The sequence below is a fragment of the Macrobrachium nipponense genome, chromosome 30, assembly GCF_015104395.2.
Source record: "Macrobrachium nipponense isolate FS-2020 chromosome 30, ASM1510439v2, whole genome shotgun sequence".
NCBI classification, from domain to species: domain Eukaryota; kingdom Metazoa; phylum Arthropoda; class Malacostraca; order Decapoda; family Palaemonidae; genus Macrobrachium; species Macrobrachium nipponense.
The window spans coordinates 61,740,423-61,761,283 of NC_087218.1; the positions used below are offsets into that span (position 1 = coordinate 61,740,423).

Sequence of the window (20,861 nt, forward strand, 5' to 3'; positions counted from 1 at the left end):
GCAGAAGGAAGTGTAGGGGCACAAAAGACCAGCTCCTGATAGACAAAATGGTAATGAAGAACAGTAGGAGAAGGAAAACCAACCTAAGCATGGAATGGATAGACTATAAGAAAGCCTTCGACATGATACCACACACATGGCTAATAGAATGCCTGAAAATATATGGGGCAGAGGAAAACACCATCAGCTTCCTCAAAAATACAATGCGCAGCTGGAATACAATACTTACAAGCTCTGGAATAAGACTAGCAGAGGTTAATATCAGGAGAGGGATCTTCCAGGGCGACTCACTGTCCCCATTACTCTTCGTAGTAGCCATGATTCCCATGACAAAAGTACTACAGAAGATGGATGCCGGGTACCAACTCAAGAAAAGAGGCAACAGAATCAACCATCTGATGTTCATGGACGACATCAAGCTGTATGGTAAGAGCATCAAGGAAATAGATACCCTAATCCAGACTGTAAGGATTATATCTGGGGACGTCAGGATGGAGTTTGGAATGGAAAAATGCGCCTTAGTCAACATACAAAAAGGCAAAGTAACGAGAACTGAAGGGATAAAGCTACCAGATGGGAGCAACATCAAACACATAGATGAGACAGGATACAAATACCTGGGAATAATGGAAGGAGGGGATATAAAGCACCAAGAGATGAAGGACACGATCAGGAAAGAATATATGCAGAGACTCAAAGCGATACTCAAGTCAAAACTCAACGCCGGAAATATGATAAAAATTCATAAACACATGGGCAGTGCCAGTAATCAGATACAGCGCAGGAATAGTGGAATGGACGAAGGCAGAACTCCGCAGCATAGATCAGAAAACCAAGAAACATATGACAATACACAAAGCACTACACCCAAGAGCAAATACGGACAGACTATACATAACACGAAAGGAAGGAGGGAGAGGACTACTAAGTATAAAGGACTGCGTCAACATCGAAAACAGAGCACTGGGGCAATATATGAAAACCAGTGAAGACGAGTGGCAGAGTGCATGGGAAGAAGGACTAATAAAAGTAGACGAAGACCCAGACCCAGAAATATACAGAGACAGGAGAATGACAGACAGAACAGACGACTGGCACAACAAACCAATGCATGGACAATACATGAGACAGACTAAAGAACTAGCCAGCGATGACACATGGCAATGGCTACAGAGGAGAGGGCTCAAGAAGGAAACTGAAGGAATGATAACAGCGGCACAAGATCAGGCCCTAAGAACCAGATATATTCAAAGAACGATAGACGGAAATAACATCTCTCCCATATGTAGGAAGTGCAATACGAAAAATGAAACCATAAACCACATAGCAAGCGAATGCCCGGCACTTGCACCAGTACAAAAAGAGGCATATTTCAGTGGCAAAAGCCCTCCACTGGAGCCTGTGCAAGAAACATCAGCTACCTTGCAGTAATAAGTGGTACGAGCACCAACCAGAGGGGGTGATAGAAAACGATCAGGCAAAGATCCTCTGGGACTATGGTATCAGAACGGATAGGGTGATACGTGCAAATAGACCAGACGTGACGTTGATTAACAAAGTCAAGAAGAAAGTATTACTCATTGATGTCGCAATACCATGGGACACCAGAGTTGAAGAGAAAGAGAGGGAAAAAATGGATAAGTATCAAGATCTGAAAATAGAAATAAGAAGAATATGGGATATGCCAGTAGAAATCATACCCATAATCATAGGAGCACTAGGCACGATCCCAAGATCCCTGAAAAGGAATCTAGAAAAACTAGATGCTGAAGTAGCTCCAGGACTCATGCAGAAGAGTGTGATCCTAGAAACGGCACACATAGTAAGAAAAGTGATGGACTCCTAAGGAGGTAGGATGCAACCCGGAACCCCACACTATAAATACCACCCAGTCGAATTGGAGGACTGTGATAGAGCAAAAAAAAAAAAAATAAAATAAAATAAAAATAAATAATAACAATAATAATAATAATAATAATAATATATGAAGGTAGGAGACCCTCTCCCAAACATATTTTGTTAAAGAGGATGGCAGCATCAGTGGAATTGATTTTATATATGGTCTATTCAATTGTTCTGATACGAAGAGAATAATAAGAAGAATTGAAAAGACCGATGCTGCCATCCTCTTTAACAAATAATAATAATAATAATAATAATAATAATAATAATAATAATAATAATAATAATAATAATAAGATCCTAGAAACGGCGCACATAATAAGAAAAGTGATGGACTCCTAAGGAGGCAGGATGCAACCCGGAACCCCACACTATAAATACCACCCAGTCGAATTGGAGGACTGTGATAGAGCAAAAAAAAAAAAAATAAATAAATAAATAAAATAATAATAATAATAATAATAATAATAATAATAATAATAATAATAATAATAATAATAATAATTATAGTACTATAGTATGGGGAGATTTGATATGTAACTCAAAATAAAATCAAAGCAGAAAAATAAATTTTAAAAAATACTAATAATCCGTATATTGTATTTCCTTTAGTTTACTAGATTCTCTTTCTTTGAATTGAAAAAATCCAGGAAGCCTGCGAGACTCGTGTGCCCTTGGTACTGTGTGGGAATAAAACAGACCTGAGGGACGCGGCGTCTGCCGAGGGAAGGACCACCGTCAGCTCAGCGGAAGGAGAGCGCCTCGCGAGGGACTGCGGCGCCAATTTCGTCGAGACCTCCTGCAAATCCGGCTCCGGGGTCTTGGAATCACTGGTGCAGCTGTCAAGGTTTGTTCTGGAATTGCTGTCTCTTGTGTCCAAATGATCTGAAGGATCCCTTGCATGCTGTGTTGTCCAGGGATGTCGCAGTGTGGGTATCCAACGCGTCTTCATGAACAGATACCTTTTAGGGATGGTATATAATGCTCTGATGTTTGAGTATTATCTCTATGGAATACTAGAAATGCTTTAATACCACGTAGGTTTTAAGGATGATATCTGGCGTGTCTTCAGACTCAGTTTCGTTCGAACAAAAATTCGAAATATCTCTATATATACCTGAAAAATTAATCTATAGCAGAGCTAATACTACTGAGTATGGTAAATTTAGCAGATTTTTTTTTTTATTTCATTTAATCACATTCCAGCTAAATATTCATCCTATAATTATTTACATAATATTCTGTCAGGAGTTAATATATTGACCTTAGCATAAAAATATGCCATCCCTAATGAGTAACGTTATCAGAACAACAACAAGTTTGAATACTTTATTATTCTCTTTTCTTTTCAATAGATATGAAATTAACTACCAGTTAAAAGAGAAAACCCCGAATTTAATTGTTACAAAAGCAGTGTAAGAGGAGATGTACTATAGTATGGGGAGATTTGATATGTAACTCAAAATAAAATTAAACATAGATAGATGAAAAGCAATACTAGGGTTCTGAGTCCTAATTTTAAGGTAAAGATACCACATGAAATCATTATATACACATATACACAGGTGTATATATGTATATACGTATGTATATGTCTATATATACGTGTGTATGTGTCTGTGTGCGTGTGCGCGCGCGCGTCAGAGAGAGAGAGAGAGAGAGAGAGAGAGTGATCCGCAGTTTTACAAATCTTTCCGCAAAATATGCATTCACGTATAAAACTGACATGTCTTGCGACACGCCCGCAGGGTGATGGTTACGACGGAAGACGTGGAAATCCAGACATCGGCCCTGAAGGTGACAGCCGCCGACCAGAAAAGGTTCTGCTGTGGCAGCAGGAAGGAGAGGTAAACGAATCACGATTCGCGAGAATCTTTCTCCAAGGACAAACGGAATCAGACGAGAGGAAGACGCTATAATAACTGCAGTACGAAACAGACAGCGAAGGGAAAAATTGCTTGTTCTTATAATGGAGCAAATTATAAGCATTCTAAGTTCATTCGTATTATGATCCATGAGAAGGAAGGAAATTAACTGAAGGAAGGAAAGGACAATACAAAAGAACAATGAATGATACCATAAGGAGTAAGAACGTAAACATCGTATTAAATAGTGCTGCAGTAATATTAGACTAATACGTTATCAAAGAAATATTGAATTTACACCTACAGGTATATTTATAAAGCCTTGGCTTAAGTTACCAAACGGAATAAGATATGAGGGAATAGTTCTAAAACCATTTCAAATTTCTTGCATTAATGTGGGTGAATCAACAAATATAAAAAAAAAGTTTTGGTAATAAAGATTCTTCCGTGTATTATAAACTGGAAAATGTGTTCTTAAGATTACTTTCTATATGAACGATCTTTATGATCATTCAGGGAAGAACTGAAAACAGACAGTTGATTATCTACTTTTCAGTCATAACAACTGCCATTCCATAAGTTGTACAGCTTAGGTTTTAAGGTTACTTTTTTTCTTTTTTATATAGTCTAATGTCTAATATAAAGAATGACTTCAAAGGATTAACAATTATTTTTGTCATGCTATCATATTATAATTTTGTCAGTGTTGAATCAAACTTCTAATTCTATATATATATATATATATATATATATATATATATATATATATGTATATATATATATATATATATATATATATATATATATATATATATATATATATATATATATATACTTACTAAAGAGCACAAACATATTACATACAAGTATTCGTGGGAAATGTATGCACTTCATGCCTAAGTATTTATATTTTGAATATGAAAAAAAAATAATATATATATATATATATATATATATATTATATATACTACATATATATATATATATATATATATATATATACATAATATATATATATATATATATATATATATATATATATATGCAGATTTCGTTAAGTTTTATGGCTTTTTGATTATTGATCAACATTTTATTAGTTTGACAATATTTTCTGAATCTACTACGTTCTTCTAAATTTAGTTGATGGACAAAAAACGAAGATTAACTCTTTGTTACATTTTGCCTGAGAAACAACATCACAGCTGTTGCGCCACTCGTCGTGATTTACGGTCTGCTCCATGAGCAAGAGCCCGTGCTGGCATAAAGCCAGCTCAATCACAAACAACAACGACTATTCCAGATAATACACATTGAAGAGATCACGACAAGTGACGGAACAGCTGAGGCGGTTTCTCAGTTAATGGAACAAAAGAGTTATTCTTCGGTTTTTGCCATTAACTAAATTTGGAACAATGTAGAAGATTCATAAGATATTATCGACCTAATAAGAAGTAGATCAGCAATCAAAAAGCCATAGATTTAAAAGAGGTCTGCATACAAGAAAAACCTTGCACCAAAAGCATGTAGTATATATATATATATATATATATATATATATATATATATATATATATATATACTATATAAAATATTTAGTTTAGAATATAATTTGTAGAGCACTATACATAAGACGAAAAATTTTTGATACAAAATCCAAGATACTGTAAATATATATTTGATGAATTCATTTCAGGTTACTGGCACCGTCAATTTAGGTTACTCGGCAAATAAAAAAGATGCAGCTTAGTCCACAACAATGTGTGTATATATATTATAATATATATATATATATATATATAATATATATATATATATATATATATATATATATATTACATATACGTACATTCATCCATAGATAAACATATAAATATTCATCAAAAGCTTCTTCCTCCTAAAAAGGGGTTGACGGATGAGGTTGCTAACCGCACGCGATATTCTTACCTGCAGTGTATGCCGTACCCCATTTAGTACGTAGCTTGTCGAAGGACGGCGTATACCCCAGCCTTTTCATACTTGAGCCAAGTGCTAAGCCATCAGTCAGGGTAACAACAATACACATACACACACAGATATATATATACACTATATATACACATAAATATATATGCGTGTGTGTGTTTGCAAAGTTAATTCCCGGCATGCTGTCCATAAGTGAATTGGAGAGAACTGATCGGAGCTACCCTACTGGCACAACCCCTTCTAAGGAAAATTAATATTTCCACACACACACACACATATATATATATATATATATATATATATATATATATATATATATATATATATATATATATATATATATATATATATATATATATAAGACATATATGTGTGTTTTTCTATATAAATAACTCCCCATTAAGCCGTTTCCTAAGAAACTGAATCATGGAACCTATCCTGTGCAGAAAAGTTCCACAACTCTTGCCGAATATTATATTAATTTTCATACTTGACTGTTGCTTTATTGTTACGGATATGACAGGTGTGTAGATGCAAATATACATTGTACATATGCACGCCAAGCACGTGTATGAAATTTATAACACCTATTAATCATTCATAAACATATACAAAACATTCATAAAAAGAAAGCACAGTCATCATATTTGTAAGGTGTCATTGCTGTAAATAACTGTAGATTTGAGTGTCCCAGCCTTCTGGGCTCATAATTGTAGTGATGTTTTTAACTATATAATATTAATTTTCATTTCATATAGTATCCCACTGTTATTCGAGACCTGCTCAAATGAAACTACTCTTGATGAGCTTTTTTAGAATAACCGCAATCACTCCAGATTTTGGATCACGCGTCTTTCTTTCGCTTCCAAAGCATCGTTTTTTTTTCTTTTTTTCTGAGTCAGAATGTAAATCCATGTGCTGATAATGATTGTAAACATTTTGTATCTATTTACTTGTCAAAGCCTGAATGAAAGAAAAGAATAAAGTGAATTACTTGCGATTTTGTTTGTTTCCCCCGTCCACTCCTCGTCCATACTCGTCAGAAAATACAAAAGAAAATTCTAAGGTTTTCTTTACCTATAATGTATAAAACATATTATAAACATCAAATCAACAAAGTAATATTTACCAATATCCTTTTTATCTCTACAACACCTGTTTTCAACTTAAAAAAAAAACAGTTACATTAATTAAGTAGAGCAAATCAATAAAATATCTAGATAATGAGCATGTAATCAAACAATGAACCCGGGTTCATCGCAGGAATATTTACTCACGCAATGGAATTTATCTTTAGTAACTTGGTTGACAACAGATTCTTCCCTTTCAATCTCACGAGATTTCTTATCGTAAAATTATTTGACCTGTACTTATCCCTCTAAAAATTAAAAAAAATTAAAACTATCTATAGTTGGCGGCCAATTAAGTCGGATTTTTACAGCATGAAGGCATCACACGAGGAGTAACAATCCAGTATGGTTGGCCACCCTGATATAGAATTGCAAAGTCAGAACACCGAAGAAGAAAAAACATGCCTGCACTAGTTGGTCAGCCTGATGCAGTCGTCTGCAAAATGGAAGTATTGCCGGAGATACAACAATCTGCAATGGTTAGCTAGCGAGATACAGTATTTGCAGAATTAATGTATTGCAGGGATACAACAGTTCGGAATGGTTGGCCACTACTCTGGCACCTGTAAGTCCCTGCTAGCAGAATTAGCGAGAAATAATAATGTGGAATTGAGCAACCGGACATTCTTCCGCTTAACGGTTTGAGTAGAAAGTTGCATCACCCGATACTGGAAACTTTCAAAAAAGGGTTTCCCTAAAATATTCCATCGAATTGTAATAGGAAACATCTAAGAAGTGCGACCTGAGGGAAACCAACCTTGGTAATCTCCGCAGCCGCTTGTTACGATGGGTTTTCCCATGGAAATGTGTTCATCATGCCTCCGGTGATTCTCTGCATATAACAATTAATCACGAGTATGATTAACTTTTAAAAATTACTGAAAGGAAGTAATTGTATGATAGTGACAATTAAAAACTGAACGGAAGCGAGTAGGACAAAACAGTTTACGTCGTTGATGGCTTATTGTTTTAGCTATGTTCAGCAGTAATTTTCCCATATCACTTCAAAAGTAGACAGCGAGAATTACTTGCTATGCAAAACGCAAAATATCTCCATATCCTTGAAGAACCACCAATAAAAGTCTCTCTCTCTCTCTCCACTGCAAAGCTGTGTAACAATCTTCCCGGTATAAACCAAACAAAAACTTCTTTCAGTTTTCTTCTGAAGATTGAAAAAGAAACCCACAAATTCAATTTGTAACTTGTTTACTTCTATGTTTTCAATTTCAAACTTCCCGGTATGTTTGCCGACTTGCCTAAAGCCCCATTTAATATTACTTTTAATTTTTAATACGATTATGTATATATTTATGTTCATGTTTATTATATTAATCTGTTATTTTCTGACATCAGCTATCTTTTTTTTAATCTATATTTGGCATTTTGTTATATTAATGCTCACTGAAAGATTTTGTGTTCTGGATTAGATATTTTTACGTGGCTAAAAACTAATTGGTTACTTAGGGCCTGGCCACAGTAGGAAACATTGTTTGCAAACAATGTTTGCAAGTTGTTTGCATACATTATTTGCAAACATTTTTTACCGCATATTTGTTTCCAATCCAGAATGGAAAACACTTGATTTCTTTTATGTATATGTATATATATACATAAGTATAATACATGTATTGTATATGTATGTATATATATATATATATATATATATAAACATATACAATACATGCATTATACTTGTGTATATACATATACACAAAAGAAACTAAGTGTTTTTCATTCTGGATTGGAAACAAATATATATATATATATATATATATATATATATATATATATATATATACATGATTATATGTATAATATACACATGTACACTGTATGTATATGTATATATATATATATATATATATATATATATATATATATTATACATGCATACATATACATATGTATGTATGCATTATGTATCTACTTTCAATTCCGCCAGAAGCAAGTCAGCAAGACACGCTCATTTTTCTAAAAACTTCCTCACCCATCTCTTTTTTTTTCTCTTATCCCTCCTCGAGTGTATTAAAGCAGCAAAGTAGAATACAGAGGCTACTGCACCAACGGGCATCCTGAAGACAACTGCGGTCTAGACAGGAAACATTGTTTGCAAACAGTCTGGAAACTGTTTGCAAACAATGTTTCTTAGTGAGTGTGGACAGGCCTTCAGCAATGGGACTTACAGCCTATTGTGGGATCCGAACCACATCGAGAAATTAATTTCTATAACCAGAAATAAATTCCTCTGATACCTTGTTAACAGAGCGGGGAATCGATCAGGACCCTGAGATTGGTAGTCGAGAATGTTACCGACTCGTCCAATGAGGTACAAAAGTTATTTTAAGCAGACCACTGAGCTTAGCTTTACCAGACCACTGAGCTGATTAACAGCTTTCCTAGGGCTGGCCCGAAGGATTAAATATTTTCAGTTTTCACGTGGCTAGAAACCAATTGGTTACCTAGCAACGGGACCAACAGCTTATCGTGGGATCCGAACCACATTATATCGAGAAATGAATTTCTATCACCAGAAATAAATTCCTCTGATACCTTGTTAACAGAGCCGAGAATCCAACTTCGGACCACCGGATTGGTAACCGAGCGCGAAATCCACTCGTCCAACGAGGAATTCCAACCGGATACAACCCAATTTCGTAAATGTTTCATGAAGACTGCAAAAGGCGGCATATTCCGTCGTCATCCTCCCTGAGATTGTAACTGTGTAAAGTGGAATAACAATAATGTCTTCCAAACTTCACCAAACTTTTCTTCAACTGATTTTAGTTGGGCTTTGCAGCTCATCTGAATGTTGCAATGCAACCTGATTTTCCTGGAAAGCAATACATCTTCCAAAACCAGTCTCAGGTGACTATGACGTAAAGAGGTCTATCACTCCGGATGTGTCTTTTGGTACTGTAACCCACACGCCGTGTGTGTGTAGTGATTATAGTGAGTTTGGTTGTTTTTTATACCAAAAGTTTGTGCTGAAATTACTGCCGTGACACAGGGTTGATGATAAAGAGGCGGTAAAGAGGGAGAGATGCCCGGCGGGTTTTTGCGAGTTAAGGTGAATCCATTTGGTAACTTGTTTCTTATTTCTGATAATGAAATTAAAGGGTCACTGGAACCAGAGATTTTAGATTTATGTTACCATTCAGATTACTTAATACGACAACAATGTTACAAGAATAAAGTCATTGTGATTTTCTCAACCATTAAGTTAATTTCGCGCAGTTTTACTCTCATACAACAACAAAATAAACCCCGAGTAATCCAATTCTTAGAGAATTTTCTTACAGTCAAGTTTCGTGAACTACATTTCCAAACCCTTACAAACTATAACACTGAAAATGAAGTTCGGATAGTGAACCCTTATAACATGATATCTCTTTAATGAAATTCAAAAGTGCTTCCTTGATTAACATTGAAGAAAGTTAAAGGAAATATAATAGGAATGAAATTATAGCCCGGTGAGATGTAGTCATTACGTAACCTAGTGGTGTTGGCAACCCTGAATTTCCGTGGGTAACTCCCGGAGCTCAAGTATGTACGTATATACATATGGTGGTCCAGTGAGTCCAGTCACCAGTGTTGTGATAGCAGTGGCTAACCTCTGTTAGCGCAAGTCACTTGGTGAATATCTGTTGGTGTAAAAGGTCTTGCTCCTTATCGTGACTTGATATAATCAATTCAGCATCTCAGAAGAAGGTAAATGATGAAAACCACCATTAAAGAGCATGTGAAGTACTCTTAGTGAACTTCTAAAGGTTGGGGTACTGTGTGGGAACGTTGTTGTTTGAAGCATCGGGTAAAGTTAATTTTTCTTCCCACATCTTTATATTCCATCTGCTTTGCTCGGTTCATGACTGTTTCGCGCCACTCAGGTAGGCACGTTCTGGATCTGAAATAATTACCGCCAGCTCATGTGGTTTCTATGTTTATATATATATATATATATATTATATATATAATATATATATATGTGTGTGTGTGTGTGTGTGTGTGTGTGTGCGCACGCGCGTGCTCATATGGATAGGAGTGTATGTATATATATAATATATATATATATATATATATATATATATATATATGTGTGTGTGTGTGTGCACGCGCGTGCTCATATGGATGATGAGTATATATATATATATATATATATATATATATATATATATATATATATATATATATATATATATATATATATATATATATATATATATATATATATATATATATATATATATATATATATATATATATATATATATATATATATATATACATATACATTCCAACAGGGTTCCAGCATGAGAACAGCTCACATGATAAATTCATTAAGAGACGTTTCGCGCCCCAAGACATTGGCACATCATCAGTCTGGAATAGAATTTATTCTTTTAAAAAACATTAAACTAAAGTAAAAACTACAATCCAAAAATATGAATTATTGACAGAAGCTTACAAGTATTAGAAGACTACCTATTAGTTCAGAAAAGAAGAGCAGAATGCTAGAAACGTGAGGACCGACCGAACTACACTTCAGGCCAACGAAACGGGAGCGGCAGAGACCTAATTGTTTAAATTAGGTCTCTGCCACTCCCCTTTCGTTGGCCTGAAGTGTAGTTCGGTCGGTCCGACCGAACTACACTTCGGTCCTCACGTTTCTACACTTCGGTCCTCACGTTTCTAGTCATTCTGCTCTTCTTCTCTGAACTGATAAGTAGTCTTCTAATACTTGTAAGCTTCTGTCAAACATTCATATTTTTGGATTGTAGTTTTTACTTTAGTTTAATGTTTTTTAAAAGAATAACTTCTTATTCCAGACTGATGATGTGCCAATATCTTGGGGCGCGAAACGTCTCTTATTGAATTTATCATGTGAGCTGTTTTCTAGCTGAACCCCTGTGGGAATGTATAGCTGTCTGCCCATTGTCATTGTATGTATATATATATATATATATATATATATAATTATATATATATATATATATATATATATATATATATATATATATATATATATATATATATATATATGCTCTCGCAAATCGGAAGTGGTCGAATCACTGAACTTCAACTCCAAACTTTGAATAGCCCAGTTATATTTAGCATGAATGTAACATTCAGTCAGTTTACTTTTTCTAACAAGAACTTTTAACTACTAAAAACGACTTGTGAACGTTATCCTGAACCTGAGATGACACCTCTTTTACCACCTGAATGATTAGCAAAATGTGGAATGAAGAAACTAAGCCTTACAATTAGGAATTGGACTTCATAGCTAAAGCATCCGAGAGAGGTGACCTGACTGAATGTGGTTGATGACTATAGACGAGGTAATGTCGTTTGTACTGAAAATATTTAGTGTACTTCCTCTAAAGAGTCTGAGAAAAGAAAATGAAGCTTAGAGATAAACGAGCTAGTTCTTTTACTAGAATTGTGAGATGACATATTTTGGAATTATACAAACCTAGCCTTTGGCTTTCGGTCATGATGAGAAAACAGTTGACAGCGTCCACCGACCGTTATTATCAAAGGTCTTGTGCCGCTATGGCATTCGTGCCTGAAACCATGAGCCAAGTACATGCAAAGTTAATGCCTACTTGATGGGGTCTTGTCAAATAAATTTGCAGTAAATAGAGGGGCGGGCCCTACAAAGGAATAATATTTCACATTTGTAGATCTTATGCTGAAAAAAGTGGCCGGAGATTTAAGCGAAAAGCCACAAAACTTATAAAGCCTGCTTAATCAGATGCATTATATATCAAGAGAGTTGGGATTCAAAACAATACTATAACAGATACAAATATTGCTATGTGGTCATAAAACATGGTATGACACTGGAATGATCTAAAAGACTATGTTATTTTTAAAGTAAAGCTTCATGATTGATAAGAGAGAGAGAGAGAGAGAGAGAGAGAGAGAGGATTTAATATTATGGCCACTGGCAGTTTAAACACTGCTAGTTTAAAATATTAAAGTATTGAAGCTAGTTGTAATGTATTTTTTTAACGCTTGTTATTTTGAAATGTTTATAGTATTGAAACTACTTGTAACGTAATAATTATTTAAATGAATAAATGAAAAGATATGATTATAAGATAGAGAGAGTGTGTGTCTTGGGTCATTTTGTTTCTCTACTCTTTTCGTTTTTTTTTCTTTAATGGGCTTTTCTTTTTTCAATTCTGCGGCCAAAAATCCTGACGGCAAAAAGTTCTAACGGCAAAAAAACCTGCGGCCAAAGGACCGGGGGCGAAAATTCCGGCGGCGAAAAGACCTAGAACCGTTATATATATATATATATATATATATATATATATATATATATATATATATATATATATATATATATATATATATATATATATATATATATATATATATATATATATAAATGCCTACCGAACTCACTCAAGGAACAGTTCCACCCTCTACTTATTGATATTTTATACATTCAATAATTAATCCTACTTTCACTACTATTACTGCCACTACTATTATGACAACTATTACTATTACTATTACTATATTACTATGAATAATAATAACAATAACACATTCTAGGCTTTCTGACATATCTCGTATTATGAATAATCCAAGACGAAAATAGATGCACCATATTCTAACAAGTGATAATACACAGGAAATATTAAAAACCGTACTAGAAAGTTTAAAACAAACTGGTGTTCATGTGACAAATTAGCAGAAACAGTGAAGAAAAGAGAGGCAAGTAAATGTGAAATAAATATTTAATTAATATCTCAACTTGGTGGAATCGTACGATACTACATCCATCTGAAAACCACAGGAAGTTGCCTCTTACTTTATAGTCATTGATGATGAAGAGGAGTAAGCAAATATGAGTAAAATAAAGAACGCAAGTTTCAGGGCCTACGCACAGAGACAGTGTACCACAGGAAACCTTTTTAGCATAAAATGTGCCCGGAAAGTCAGAGTCACTTTCAGTTTAATGTTTACAAGCACCAAACATAATAAGATCTGTGATATATAACTAAGGTCTCAAGTAGCCAAATAAAGGAAAAATAATCAAATGATAAGTCATGTGACATTGCCCGGCTTTTTTTATCTTAACCGTTTTCTCTTTCCATCTGAACCTCAAGCTAATAATTACTACTTCCGGTCTAACGTGACACAGCTCACGTATGAGCGCACAAACCGAATATACATCTGTCTGAACACAACTTTCGATTTATAGGCAGAGTTCTTGGGAATTTCATTCACAAACTTCTTGAAAACCCGACACGGGATGTAGCTGGTCCATAAGGCTATTTCTGTAATCACAGGTTTCAGATCTGTACGGACTATTTACATGAATATTTTCAGAGAGGAGAGGCTTAGTGATGGGGATACCTATGAAAAAAAAAAACTGAAAATTATTATTTATAGGAAATCAAAATTCCAAAAGGCGTAACTTATTCAGGAGAAACAGCTATCGTATAGGTACTTTTTCTGACGGCAAAGGGAGGACCAGATTCTCTCAAGTTTGTAGAGATCGTTGGAACTCAAGAGAATAACTCACTAGTAAAAGGTAATACAATCAGACGGTTAAACTTTCTACTTTGAAAGAAGTACTAAATCTGCGGCAAAAGTTGGTCACGGATAAACGTATAATAATTAAAAAGTAAGATTCTTCAGAAACTAGACGCTAAAAGTCGTACTTTCAAGAAGCTACCAATGCAGGTATGAAACATGAAGAGCCAGTTATTCAATTATTCGGACCTATCATTTCAAAAGAATTTTACATTTTGACTGTTCAGTTTATATAACTTGGTTTTTATTGCAGAATGTTACTACGGCTACTGCTACCGGGAATATTAATTCTGGCTCACTATTCAAAGTCAGTGGTGATCCGAAATCAGGTCAACAGCACCGAACCTCCCCCATCCAACACGACCTCTGAGCCTTGCACTTGTGTCGTCTCCTTCTTGTGTCAAGCCTCAGACTTTGTAAGGTAATTTTTGGCTATCTTCTTCACCACACAATTACTGAGTCTAACAGATACCCAAGGTACATGAATCTCATTTCAATGTGGATACATTTTTTTATATATCATTAAATCTATAACTTGGAAAATATTAGGTAAATATCGTAATGTTTTCGTAAGGCGCTACTGTTTTTAACCAAACTACTAAATCGTTTTTAAGGCTGACAGCATTTATCTATTTTTCAGTCCAGAGAACGGAGGCCGATGTGCTAACAGTGCCCAAGTATGCTGCAAGGAACCCTTCACAGGCACTAATACAGGTACAATCATTTCTACTGCCTTGCATGCCTGCACTAGAAAGGGTCATTAGGCTAGCTGTTCCGTTGGCATTGCATTAAAGAAAAAGACTAAGTTCGTAACTGGAAACTCAACTGCGTCGGGCCAAATAAATTAGATTTGTGTCAGCTTCTTCAGCACTCGCTGTCAGCTGCTGACTGCAACACTGCGTCAGATCTCAGGTCGAACTTTAAACCCCATGAACTTTCTGAGTTTGAGCAGCAACTGTCAAATTTGGTGTGTGTTAATCTAGGGACGATTTTCGATTCCACGATTACAGCAATAATAACAGTAAGCTATGGCAACTAAATGTAGATTTTGTCTCCCTTTACGACCAAGTACGTTTAAGTAAACAATTCGGGTAATTATTAGGACTGAGTTAATAGATTAACAAATTACTGTAAAGTGAAATTTAAGTAAGTAATGTGAAAAAAAAAATGGTACGGAACATAACATTTTACAAAATGGCGGTGGTACCTTGCCAAGATATATTATACTGTATCCTTGAAAAAGTACCACACCGTATTTTTTCACTACAACCTCACTTTTTTTACCCAATACCATTTTTACTAGTGTGATAATTTTACACGATGATGATGAATACCTGATTGAATGATGTTTTCTTGAAAAGACCGTACTACCTCTTACACTCTAAACTGCTCATCCAACCGAGAAAATTTTCAATATATTCTCTTCCTTAAACTTTGTCTCTCGCTAAATTTCAAGTTAACTTCTCCTTGGGTATCGATATTACTGGTATCACGACTTTCCTGATAACACACTCAAGCAGTTTTTATTCCAGTTACAAATAAGTCATCAATACACGTTCCTTTTGCAATAAATAAATATATTTTGAAGTCATCTCCAATTATGAAATCATTTTTGTTTTGTACCAATCAAATCCTCGATAACTTTTGTAAATGTACACTTTTCCCGCTTCTTCTGACCTCTAGGACCGAAACCCTCCCCTCGTACTGCACACCAAAGGCAACTTCTTCGGTTATCGTATTTCATTTAATTCCCAGGATTCCCCTGTTATCAAATATTTAAAATATAGTTCCCATCCCAGGATTTCAATGTTAGTGCCGCGGCCTTATTATTTCTCTTCTCGAATCCTATGCTTTCCATATCTTTTAAATGTCCTCTCGCTGGAAAATATGCATATGCTCGGGAGGATAGAATAGAATAGAACGCTAGAGCAGGATGAAGAACTTCAATCACAGGTCAGGCGTTGTGACTTATGAGGCCATTCAGCGCTGAAACAGAAATTGACAGTAAAAAGTTTCGAAATGCATAACAAGAGGAGAGAGTGGAAAGTATGATGGAAGAAAGAGATCATGAACAGAGGTACAATAAACGAAATCATAGGGGTTGCAGCTAGGGGCCGAAGTCCTGCTGCAAAGAACCTAAGTAATGCCTGGAGCGCACTGCATGAGGTGCCTGACGACACTAGCCCCTACGGGATGCATATTGACGGCTCTCTGACAAAGGGGGAAAAAAATGTAATCTTTTCGACTTAAATTGGTTTCATTAAGGGATGCTACAAGTGCGGAGCGGATTGATTCCCATCGTGGAGTCAGCATTTTTTGTTTCTTTTTTTTTTTTTTTTTTTTTTTTTTGCCATATGCTCGACTCTGGAAAAAATGCTGACTCCGCGATGGGAATCAATCCGCACTTTTAGCATCCTCATAGTGGAACCAAGATGAGTCCAAAGATCGCATCTTGAGCAAGTACACTCGTACTCTAAGTAACGTATATTTTAACAACCTTTTAGTGAAAGCAAGATGTAATCTTGGGACTTACCTTGGTATATATTATATATTGATAGAGAGAGAGAGAGAGAGAGATGTGTGTATGTATGTATAATTTATTGATCTCAAATATTTACATTGCCTGAGGACCTAATTCATCCATGTTGGCGTATTTATCTCGTGCTTGGGGCATTTTTGTAATTTAGTGTTATAAGAATCGGAAATACAGCAATCCAACACATTCTTAAATGCTAATACTGTACCTTCTATTTAGCGAAGAACGTTACTTGACGAAAATGAATAATGCCTTATACATGTGACAAAAGCATCTTTGAAAGACATTTTTTTTTTTTCAAGTCCAGCTGTAAGATAGGCCAGTGATGCTTCATGCGAGGTTTCTATCTTGCAGAAAGATGCTCAGCTCCAGGAACGAGCTTCGGATATTGTGTCGAGTTTAAAAACTGCATCGAAGAAATGATGCCTCATATCAGCGCAGTTCCCTTCCCTGACTTCGTCGCAAGATTTGGGTGCGGAAGGGAGAGGTAAGACCTTCCTCTGGAATATCTTTCTCTTTCGTCTCCTATGAGTTTCTTTCGTGTGTTGTTGCGTTTCTAGTTTAGGCTGGATTTCATGATCACGTTTTTCTGAAAAATTCAACTGGTCCAGCTGGTTATTATTATTATCTATTTTTTAATGACCACTTCTATGTGCAAAACCTGTCAGTCACCCAGTTGGGGAGGCTACCTTTACATAAAACGAATTTACATTATTGAACTTACTTTGAGATCGGATGTCACCTCAAGTCTTCCCATTGTTGGGTTACTGACTTCCCTCCACTTGGATGCCGTTAAATAATTGATCAAAAATCGATAGACTCTTTTAGATGAGAAAGCAAACGTCTCAGGAATTCACCTTTGAAAGAGGTTATAGTGTCAAAGCGTGTTTCAAAATAACTATACGCTAAAATGAACAGATCTTTTCTTAGTTTATTTTTTAATGTTTTATTTCCGTTTTATCGTTTCAGTCCTGAAGGAAATGTCAGGGTGTGTTGTTCGACCAGACAAAGCTAACAATATACGTCCATGCTCAGGGACTCAATGCATAATAATCCAACTTAAGTCGTGGCTAAATTATTGCTGCTTCTCAAATCATTATCATTGCTGTTGTTGTGACTTTGTATATAGCCAGACTATTGTGACATGAAAATCGCGCAGTTATTTGAAAGACGAGCTTCGTCAAGTCCAAAGTGTTGTCGCAAAGGCCGATGGGCCTTTCTCCAGCCCACTCACGGGTAAACAAGGAAGTTTCAAAGGTTGGATAGAGGATGAATTCAGTTAGCTGACGTCACAGGCATCCAGGGAGCCGTCCTATTTTCATCAGTGCGAAGATGTTTCCAATGGTGTACAATATCTAGCTACAACGCTTCACTTTAGTGATTCAAAAAGAATGCCGAACTCCTGAATGGACAACTAATATGGGTTGTATACTTTACTGATAAAACATAAATACCCCGAAAGTACCAGATAAGACAACTAATCTGTGTTGCCCTGTATCTATAAATGGCATCCTCACGGAATGACATGGAACATAATTCTCGAGGTCAAAAGGAAAAAAAGAAAACTGATGAATGACCTATGTCTTGCTGTAATTTAATGGCATTCCATGAACTGAAAAAAAAGTGAGAGATTGTGATAACTGTCACATTTGAAAAATATAACTTCTTTCTCTTTATCTTGTTTTCTTTTACCTGGGGCTCTATCGGAAATTACTTCTAATTCTAAGTTAATGAACGTGGCAGGTTCGTGCTTGTCAAAAGTTTAACAATTAAAAAACATACATGAATGAATCCTGAAACGTATGGCTGTGTGTCTGCAACAGAGTGCATCCATAGTACATACGCATGAGACTTCATCAAGTTTTTATACGCTTTTTTTTCGAAGGATAAAACACTTGAACTGATTATGTATATACTTGTTAGCCTTGTACTATACATTCGATGTAAGTGAACTTTACATTTCCGTCCTTACGTGTTTCACAAGAAATACTTAAATATACTGTAAGTATATTTACGCTTGATTATATACGTAACCGTTAACCCTTCGATGTCCAGCGTGAGTCAACTTCGTGTTATGCAGTAGCTCTTACTTACATTGGTTACATTGTGGCCTTTATCATCGCCAAATTTCTATTAGTTTTTCTTTGTAATAACTTAAATTTCTATTAGTTTTTTCTTTGTAATAACTTACAAAACTAATATTGAGTATCTGGAGGCTTTTAGCTGCGTCACGGCTGACATCTTTTAGTATTTTGGTGACAAAATTGAAGTTGCACATCTTCATGCTGGTGTGACATCAACATTATGAATGTCGATGGCATTTGTTGTGACACAAGATCATTTATTACTAAAAATCCCCATAACGAACGTTGATTTCAGCTGTACACCAGTCTAGTAAAATGATCTGTTTTTGGTGCAAAATTTTGCCGATTGCCATACATTAGTAGAGTTAAAATGTCAGCTTATACAGAAATAAAAGTTTCCCTTGGTCATATATCCAGTTATTAGCCTGCTCTATACTGGCCACGCTTGATCATTATTATTCCTTAATAATCTAGAAATGTGTTATAACTTACTGAGAAGGATAAAATAGTGGAATCCAAAGCCACAGAAACTAAAAAAACATGCTAACGTTTCAAAAAATATATAAATAATGCTATGTTCAAGAGGCATCACGGAAAATGCAGAGCTCTTCTGAAAATCAACTTCGGATATTTAACTTCTCGATATAGGAAGAAAGAAAAAAGAGCTAGACACCCCCTCTATTGTCTCTCCTTCACTCTAGCCAGAACATCAAGCAGCACCTTCTCCCCAGCAGACTGTAGGCACAGTCACCAGCATAATTTCCTAAATCACATGAATATCTCTCTAGGTTAATACCTAATATCCCTGTATTTCCAGTGGCATAAGCAACCGATTGAACTAAACAAAGAGGGTAAGGTCCAGAAAAAGCAAATCTGACATTTAATTTAATTTTGAGGGAACAAAGATGAGTAGAATTTGGAGCCCAAGAGGAAGAGAAAACGGTAGGTGAGAATCAAGAAAGAAGACAAGGTGACACATGCAGGGGTAGACCCCTTTGTTTGACTAGAGAGAGAGAGAGATAAGAGGGAGAGAGAGGATAGAGAGAGAGAGAGAGAGAGAGAGAGAGTCAACTTGGCTCGTTGATGTTTCTCAAACAACTCTTTCTAGTAGCTGCTGGAGATAAACTGATATCTTGTATCACAAAGACTTCAAGCTAAAGAAAAAGCTCAAAAAAGTGGAGAGATGAGAACAATAAGAACTTAATTCATACTAACTCAACACTCATATATATCTAAATTATTTCCACTCACTTCTTACTGGTTCACTTTTAGGTCCTACAGACCAGTTCTGGAGAATCCCTTTCTGCTACAGTGCCTAACCGGGGCCACTAAGTAGTCTCTTTTTACCTTCATGAGTCTGTCCTCTCCTCTTTACCAAGTAGTGATTTTTCCTCCATATCCCTAGGTTTGCTTGCGAGTCTGTGAATCCTGCACTTGATGCCCTCTTGACGAATCATTTCATGTAAACCATTCCTAGTGTTACTACAAAGAAGCATTTCCTTACCAGCTTTCCTTATGCTCTTGTATTGTAAAACTAAATTTTCCTGTTCGCAGACCAGAACACAGAAGCCAAATTGATCAACAGAAAACACATCAGTGTCATTAATTGTTCTGGCTTCTTCGCAATAAGTCAAAACAAAATAGTAGTTTATTGGCCATTGAAATAAGGAATTTGGAATGGGTTGAAAAGTTCATTAAAAAAAAAAGTAATTGCAGGTCGCTTTGAAACCAATGCCCAAAAAATGGTTCACATGTCTACCAGCATCCAATGCCCCAAGATCCTGTTGTGAATGAAAAATCCCACTGGTTGGAATTCCCAGTTCTTCACAGC

The 20,861-nt window shown here is 35.6% G+C and overlaps 1 protein-coding gene and 1 long non-coding RNA gene across 5 annotated transcripts in view; both read left to right on the forward strand.

Annotated features, from left to right (window-relative positions):
- Positions 1-4,500, forward strand: part of LOC135202569 (ras and EF-hand domain-containing protein homolog) — a 72,126-nt gene extending 67,626 nt beyond the window's left edge. For all 4 annotated transcript variants that reach the window (XM_064232063.1, XM_064232064.1, XM_064232066.1 and 1 more), the window contains 2 exons: positions 2,553-2,749; positions 3,651-4,500. In XM_064232063.1, the coding sequence (XP_064088133.1) occupies positions 2,553-2,749; positions 3,651-3,753 (300 nt within the window). In that variant the 3' untranslated portion in view covers positions 3,754-4,500. The remainder of the gene's footprint in view (positions 1-2,552; positions 2,750-3,650) is intronic.
- Positions 4,501-10,430: 5,930 nt separating this feature from the next.
- Positions 10,431-18,938, forward strand: LOC135202076 (uncharacterized). The gene is made up of 5 exons (XR_010311675.1): positions 10,431-10,567; positions 14,664-14,831; positions 15,051-15,124; positions 17,301-17,433; positions 17,916-18,938. It is a non-coding gene; the product is annotated as an uncharacterized LOC135202076 (long non-coding RNA).
- The last annotated feature ends 1,923 nt before the right edge of the window (positions 18,939-20,861 follow it).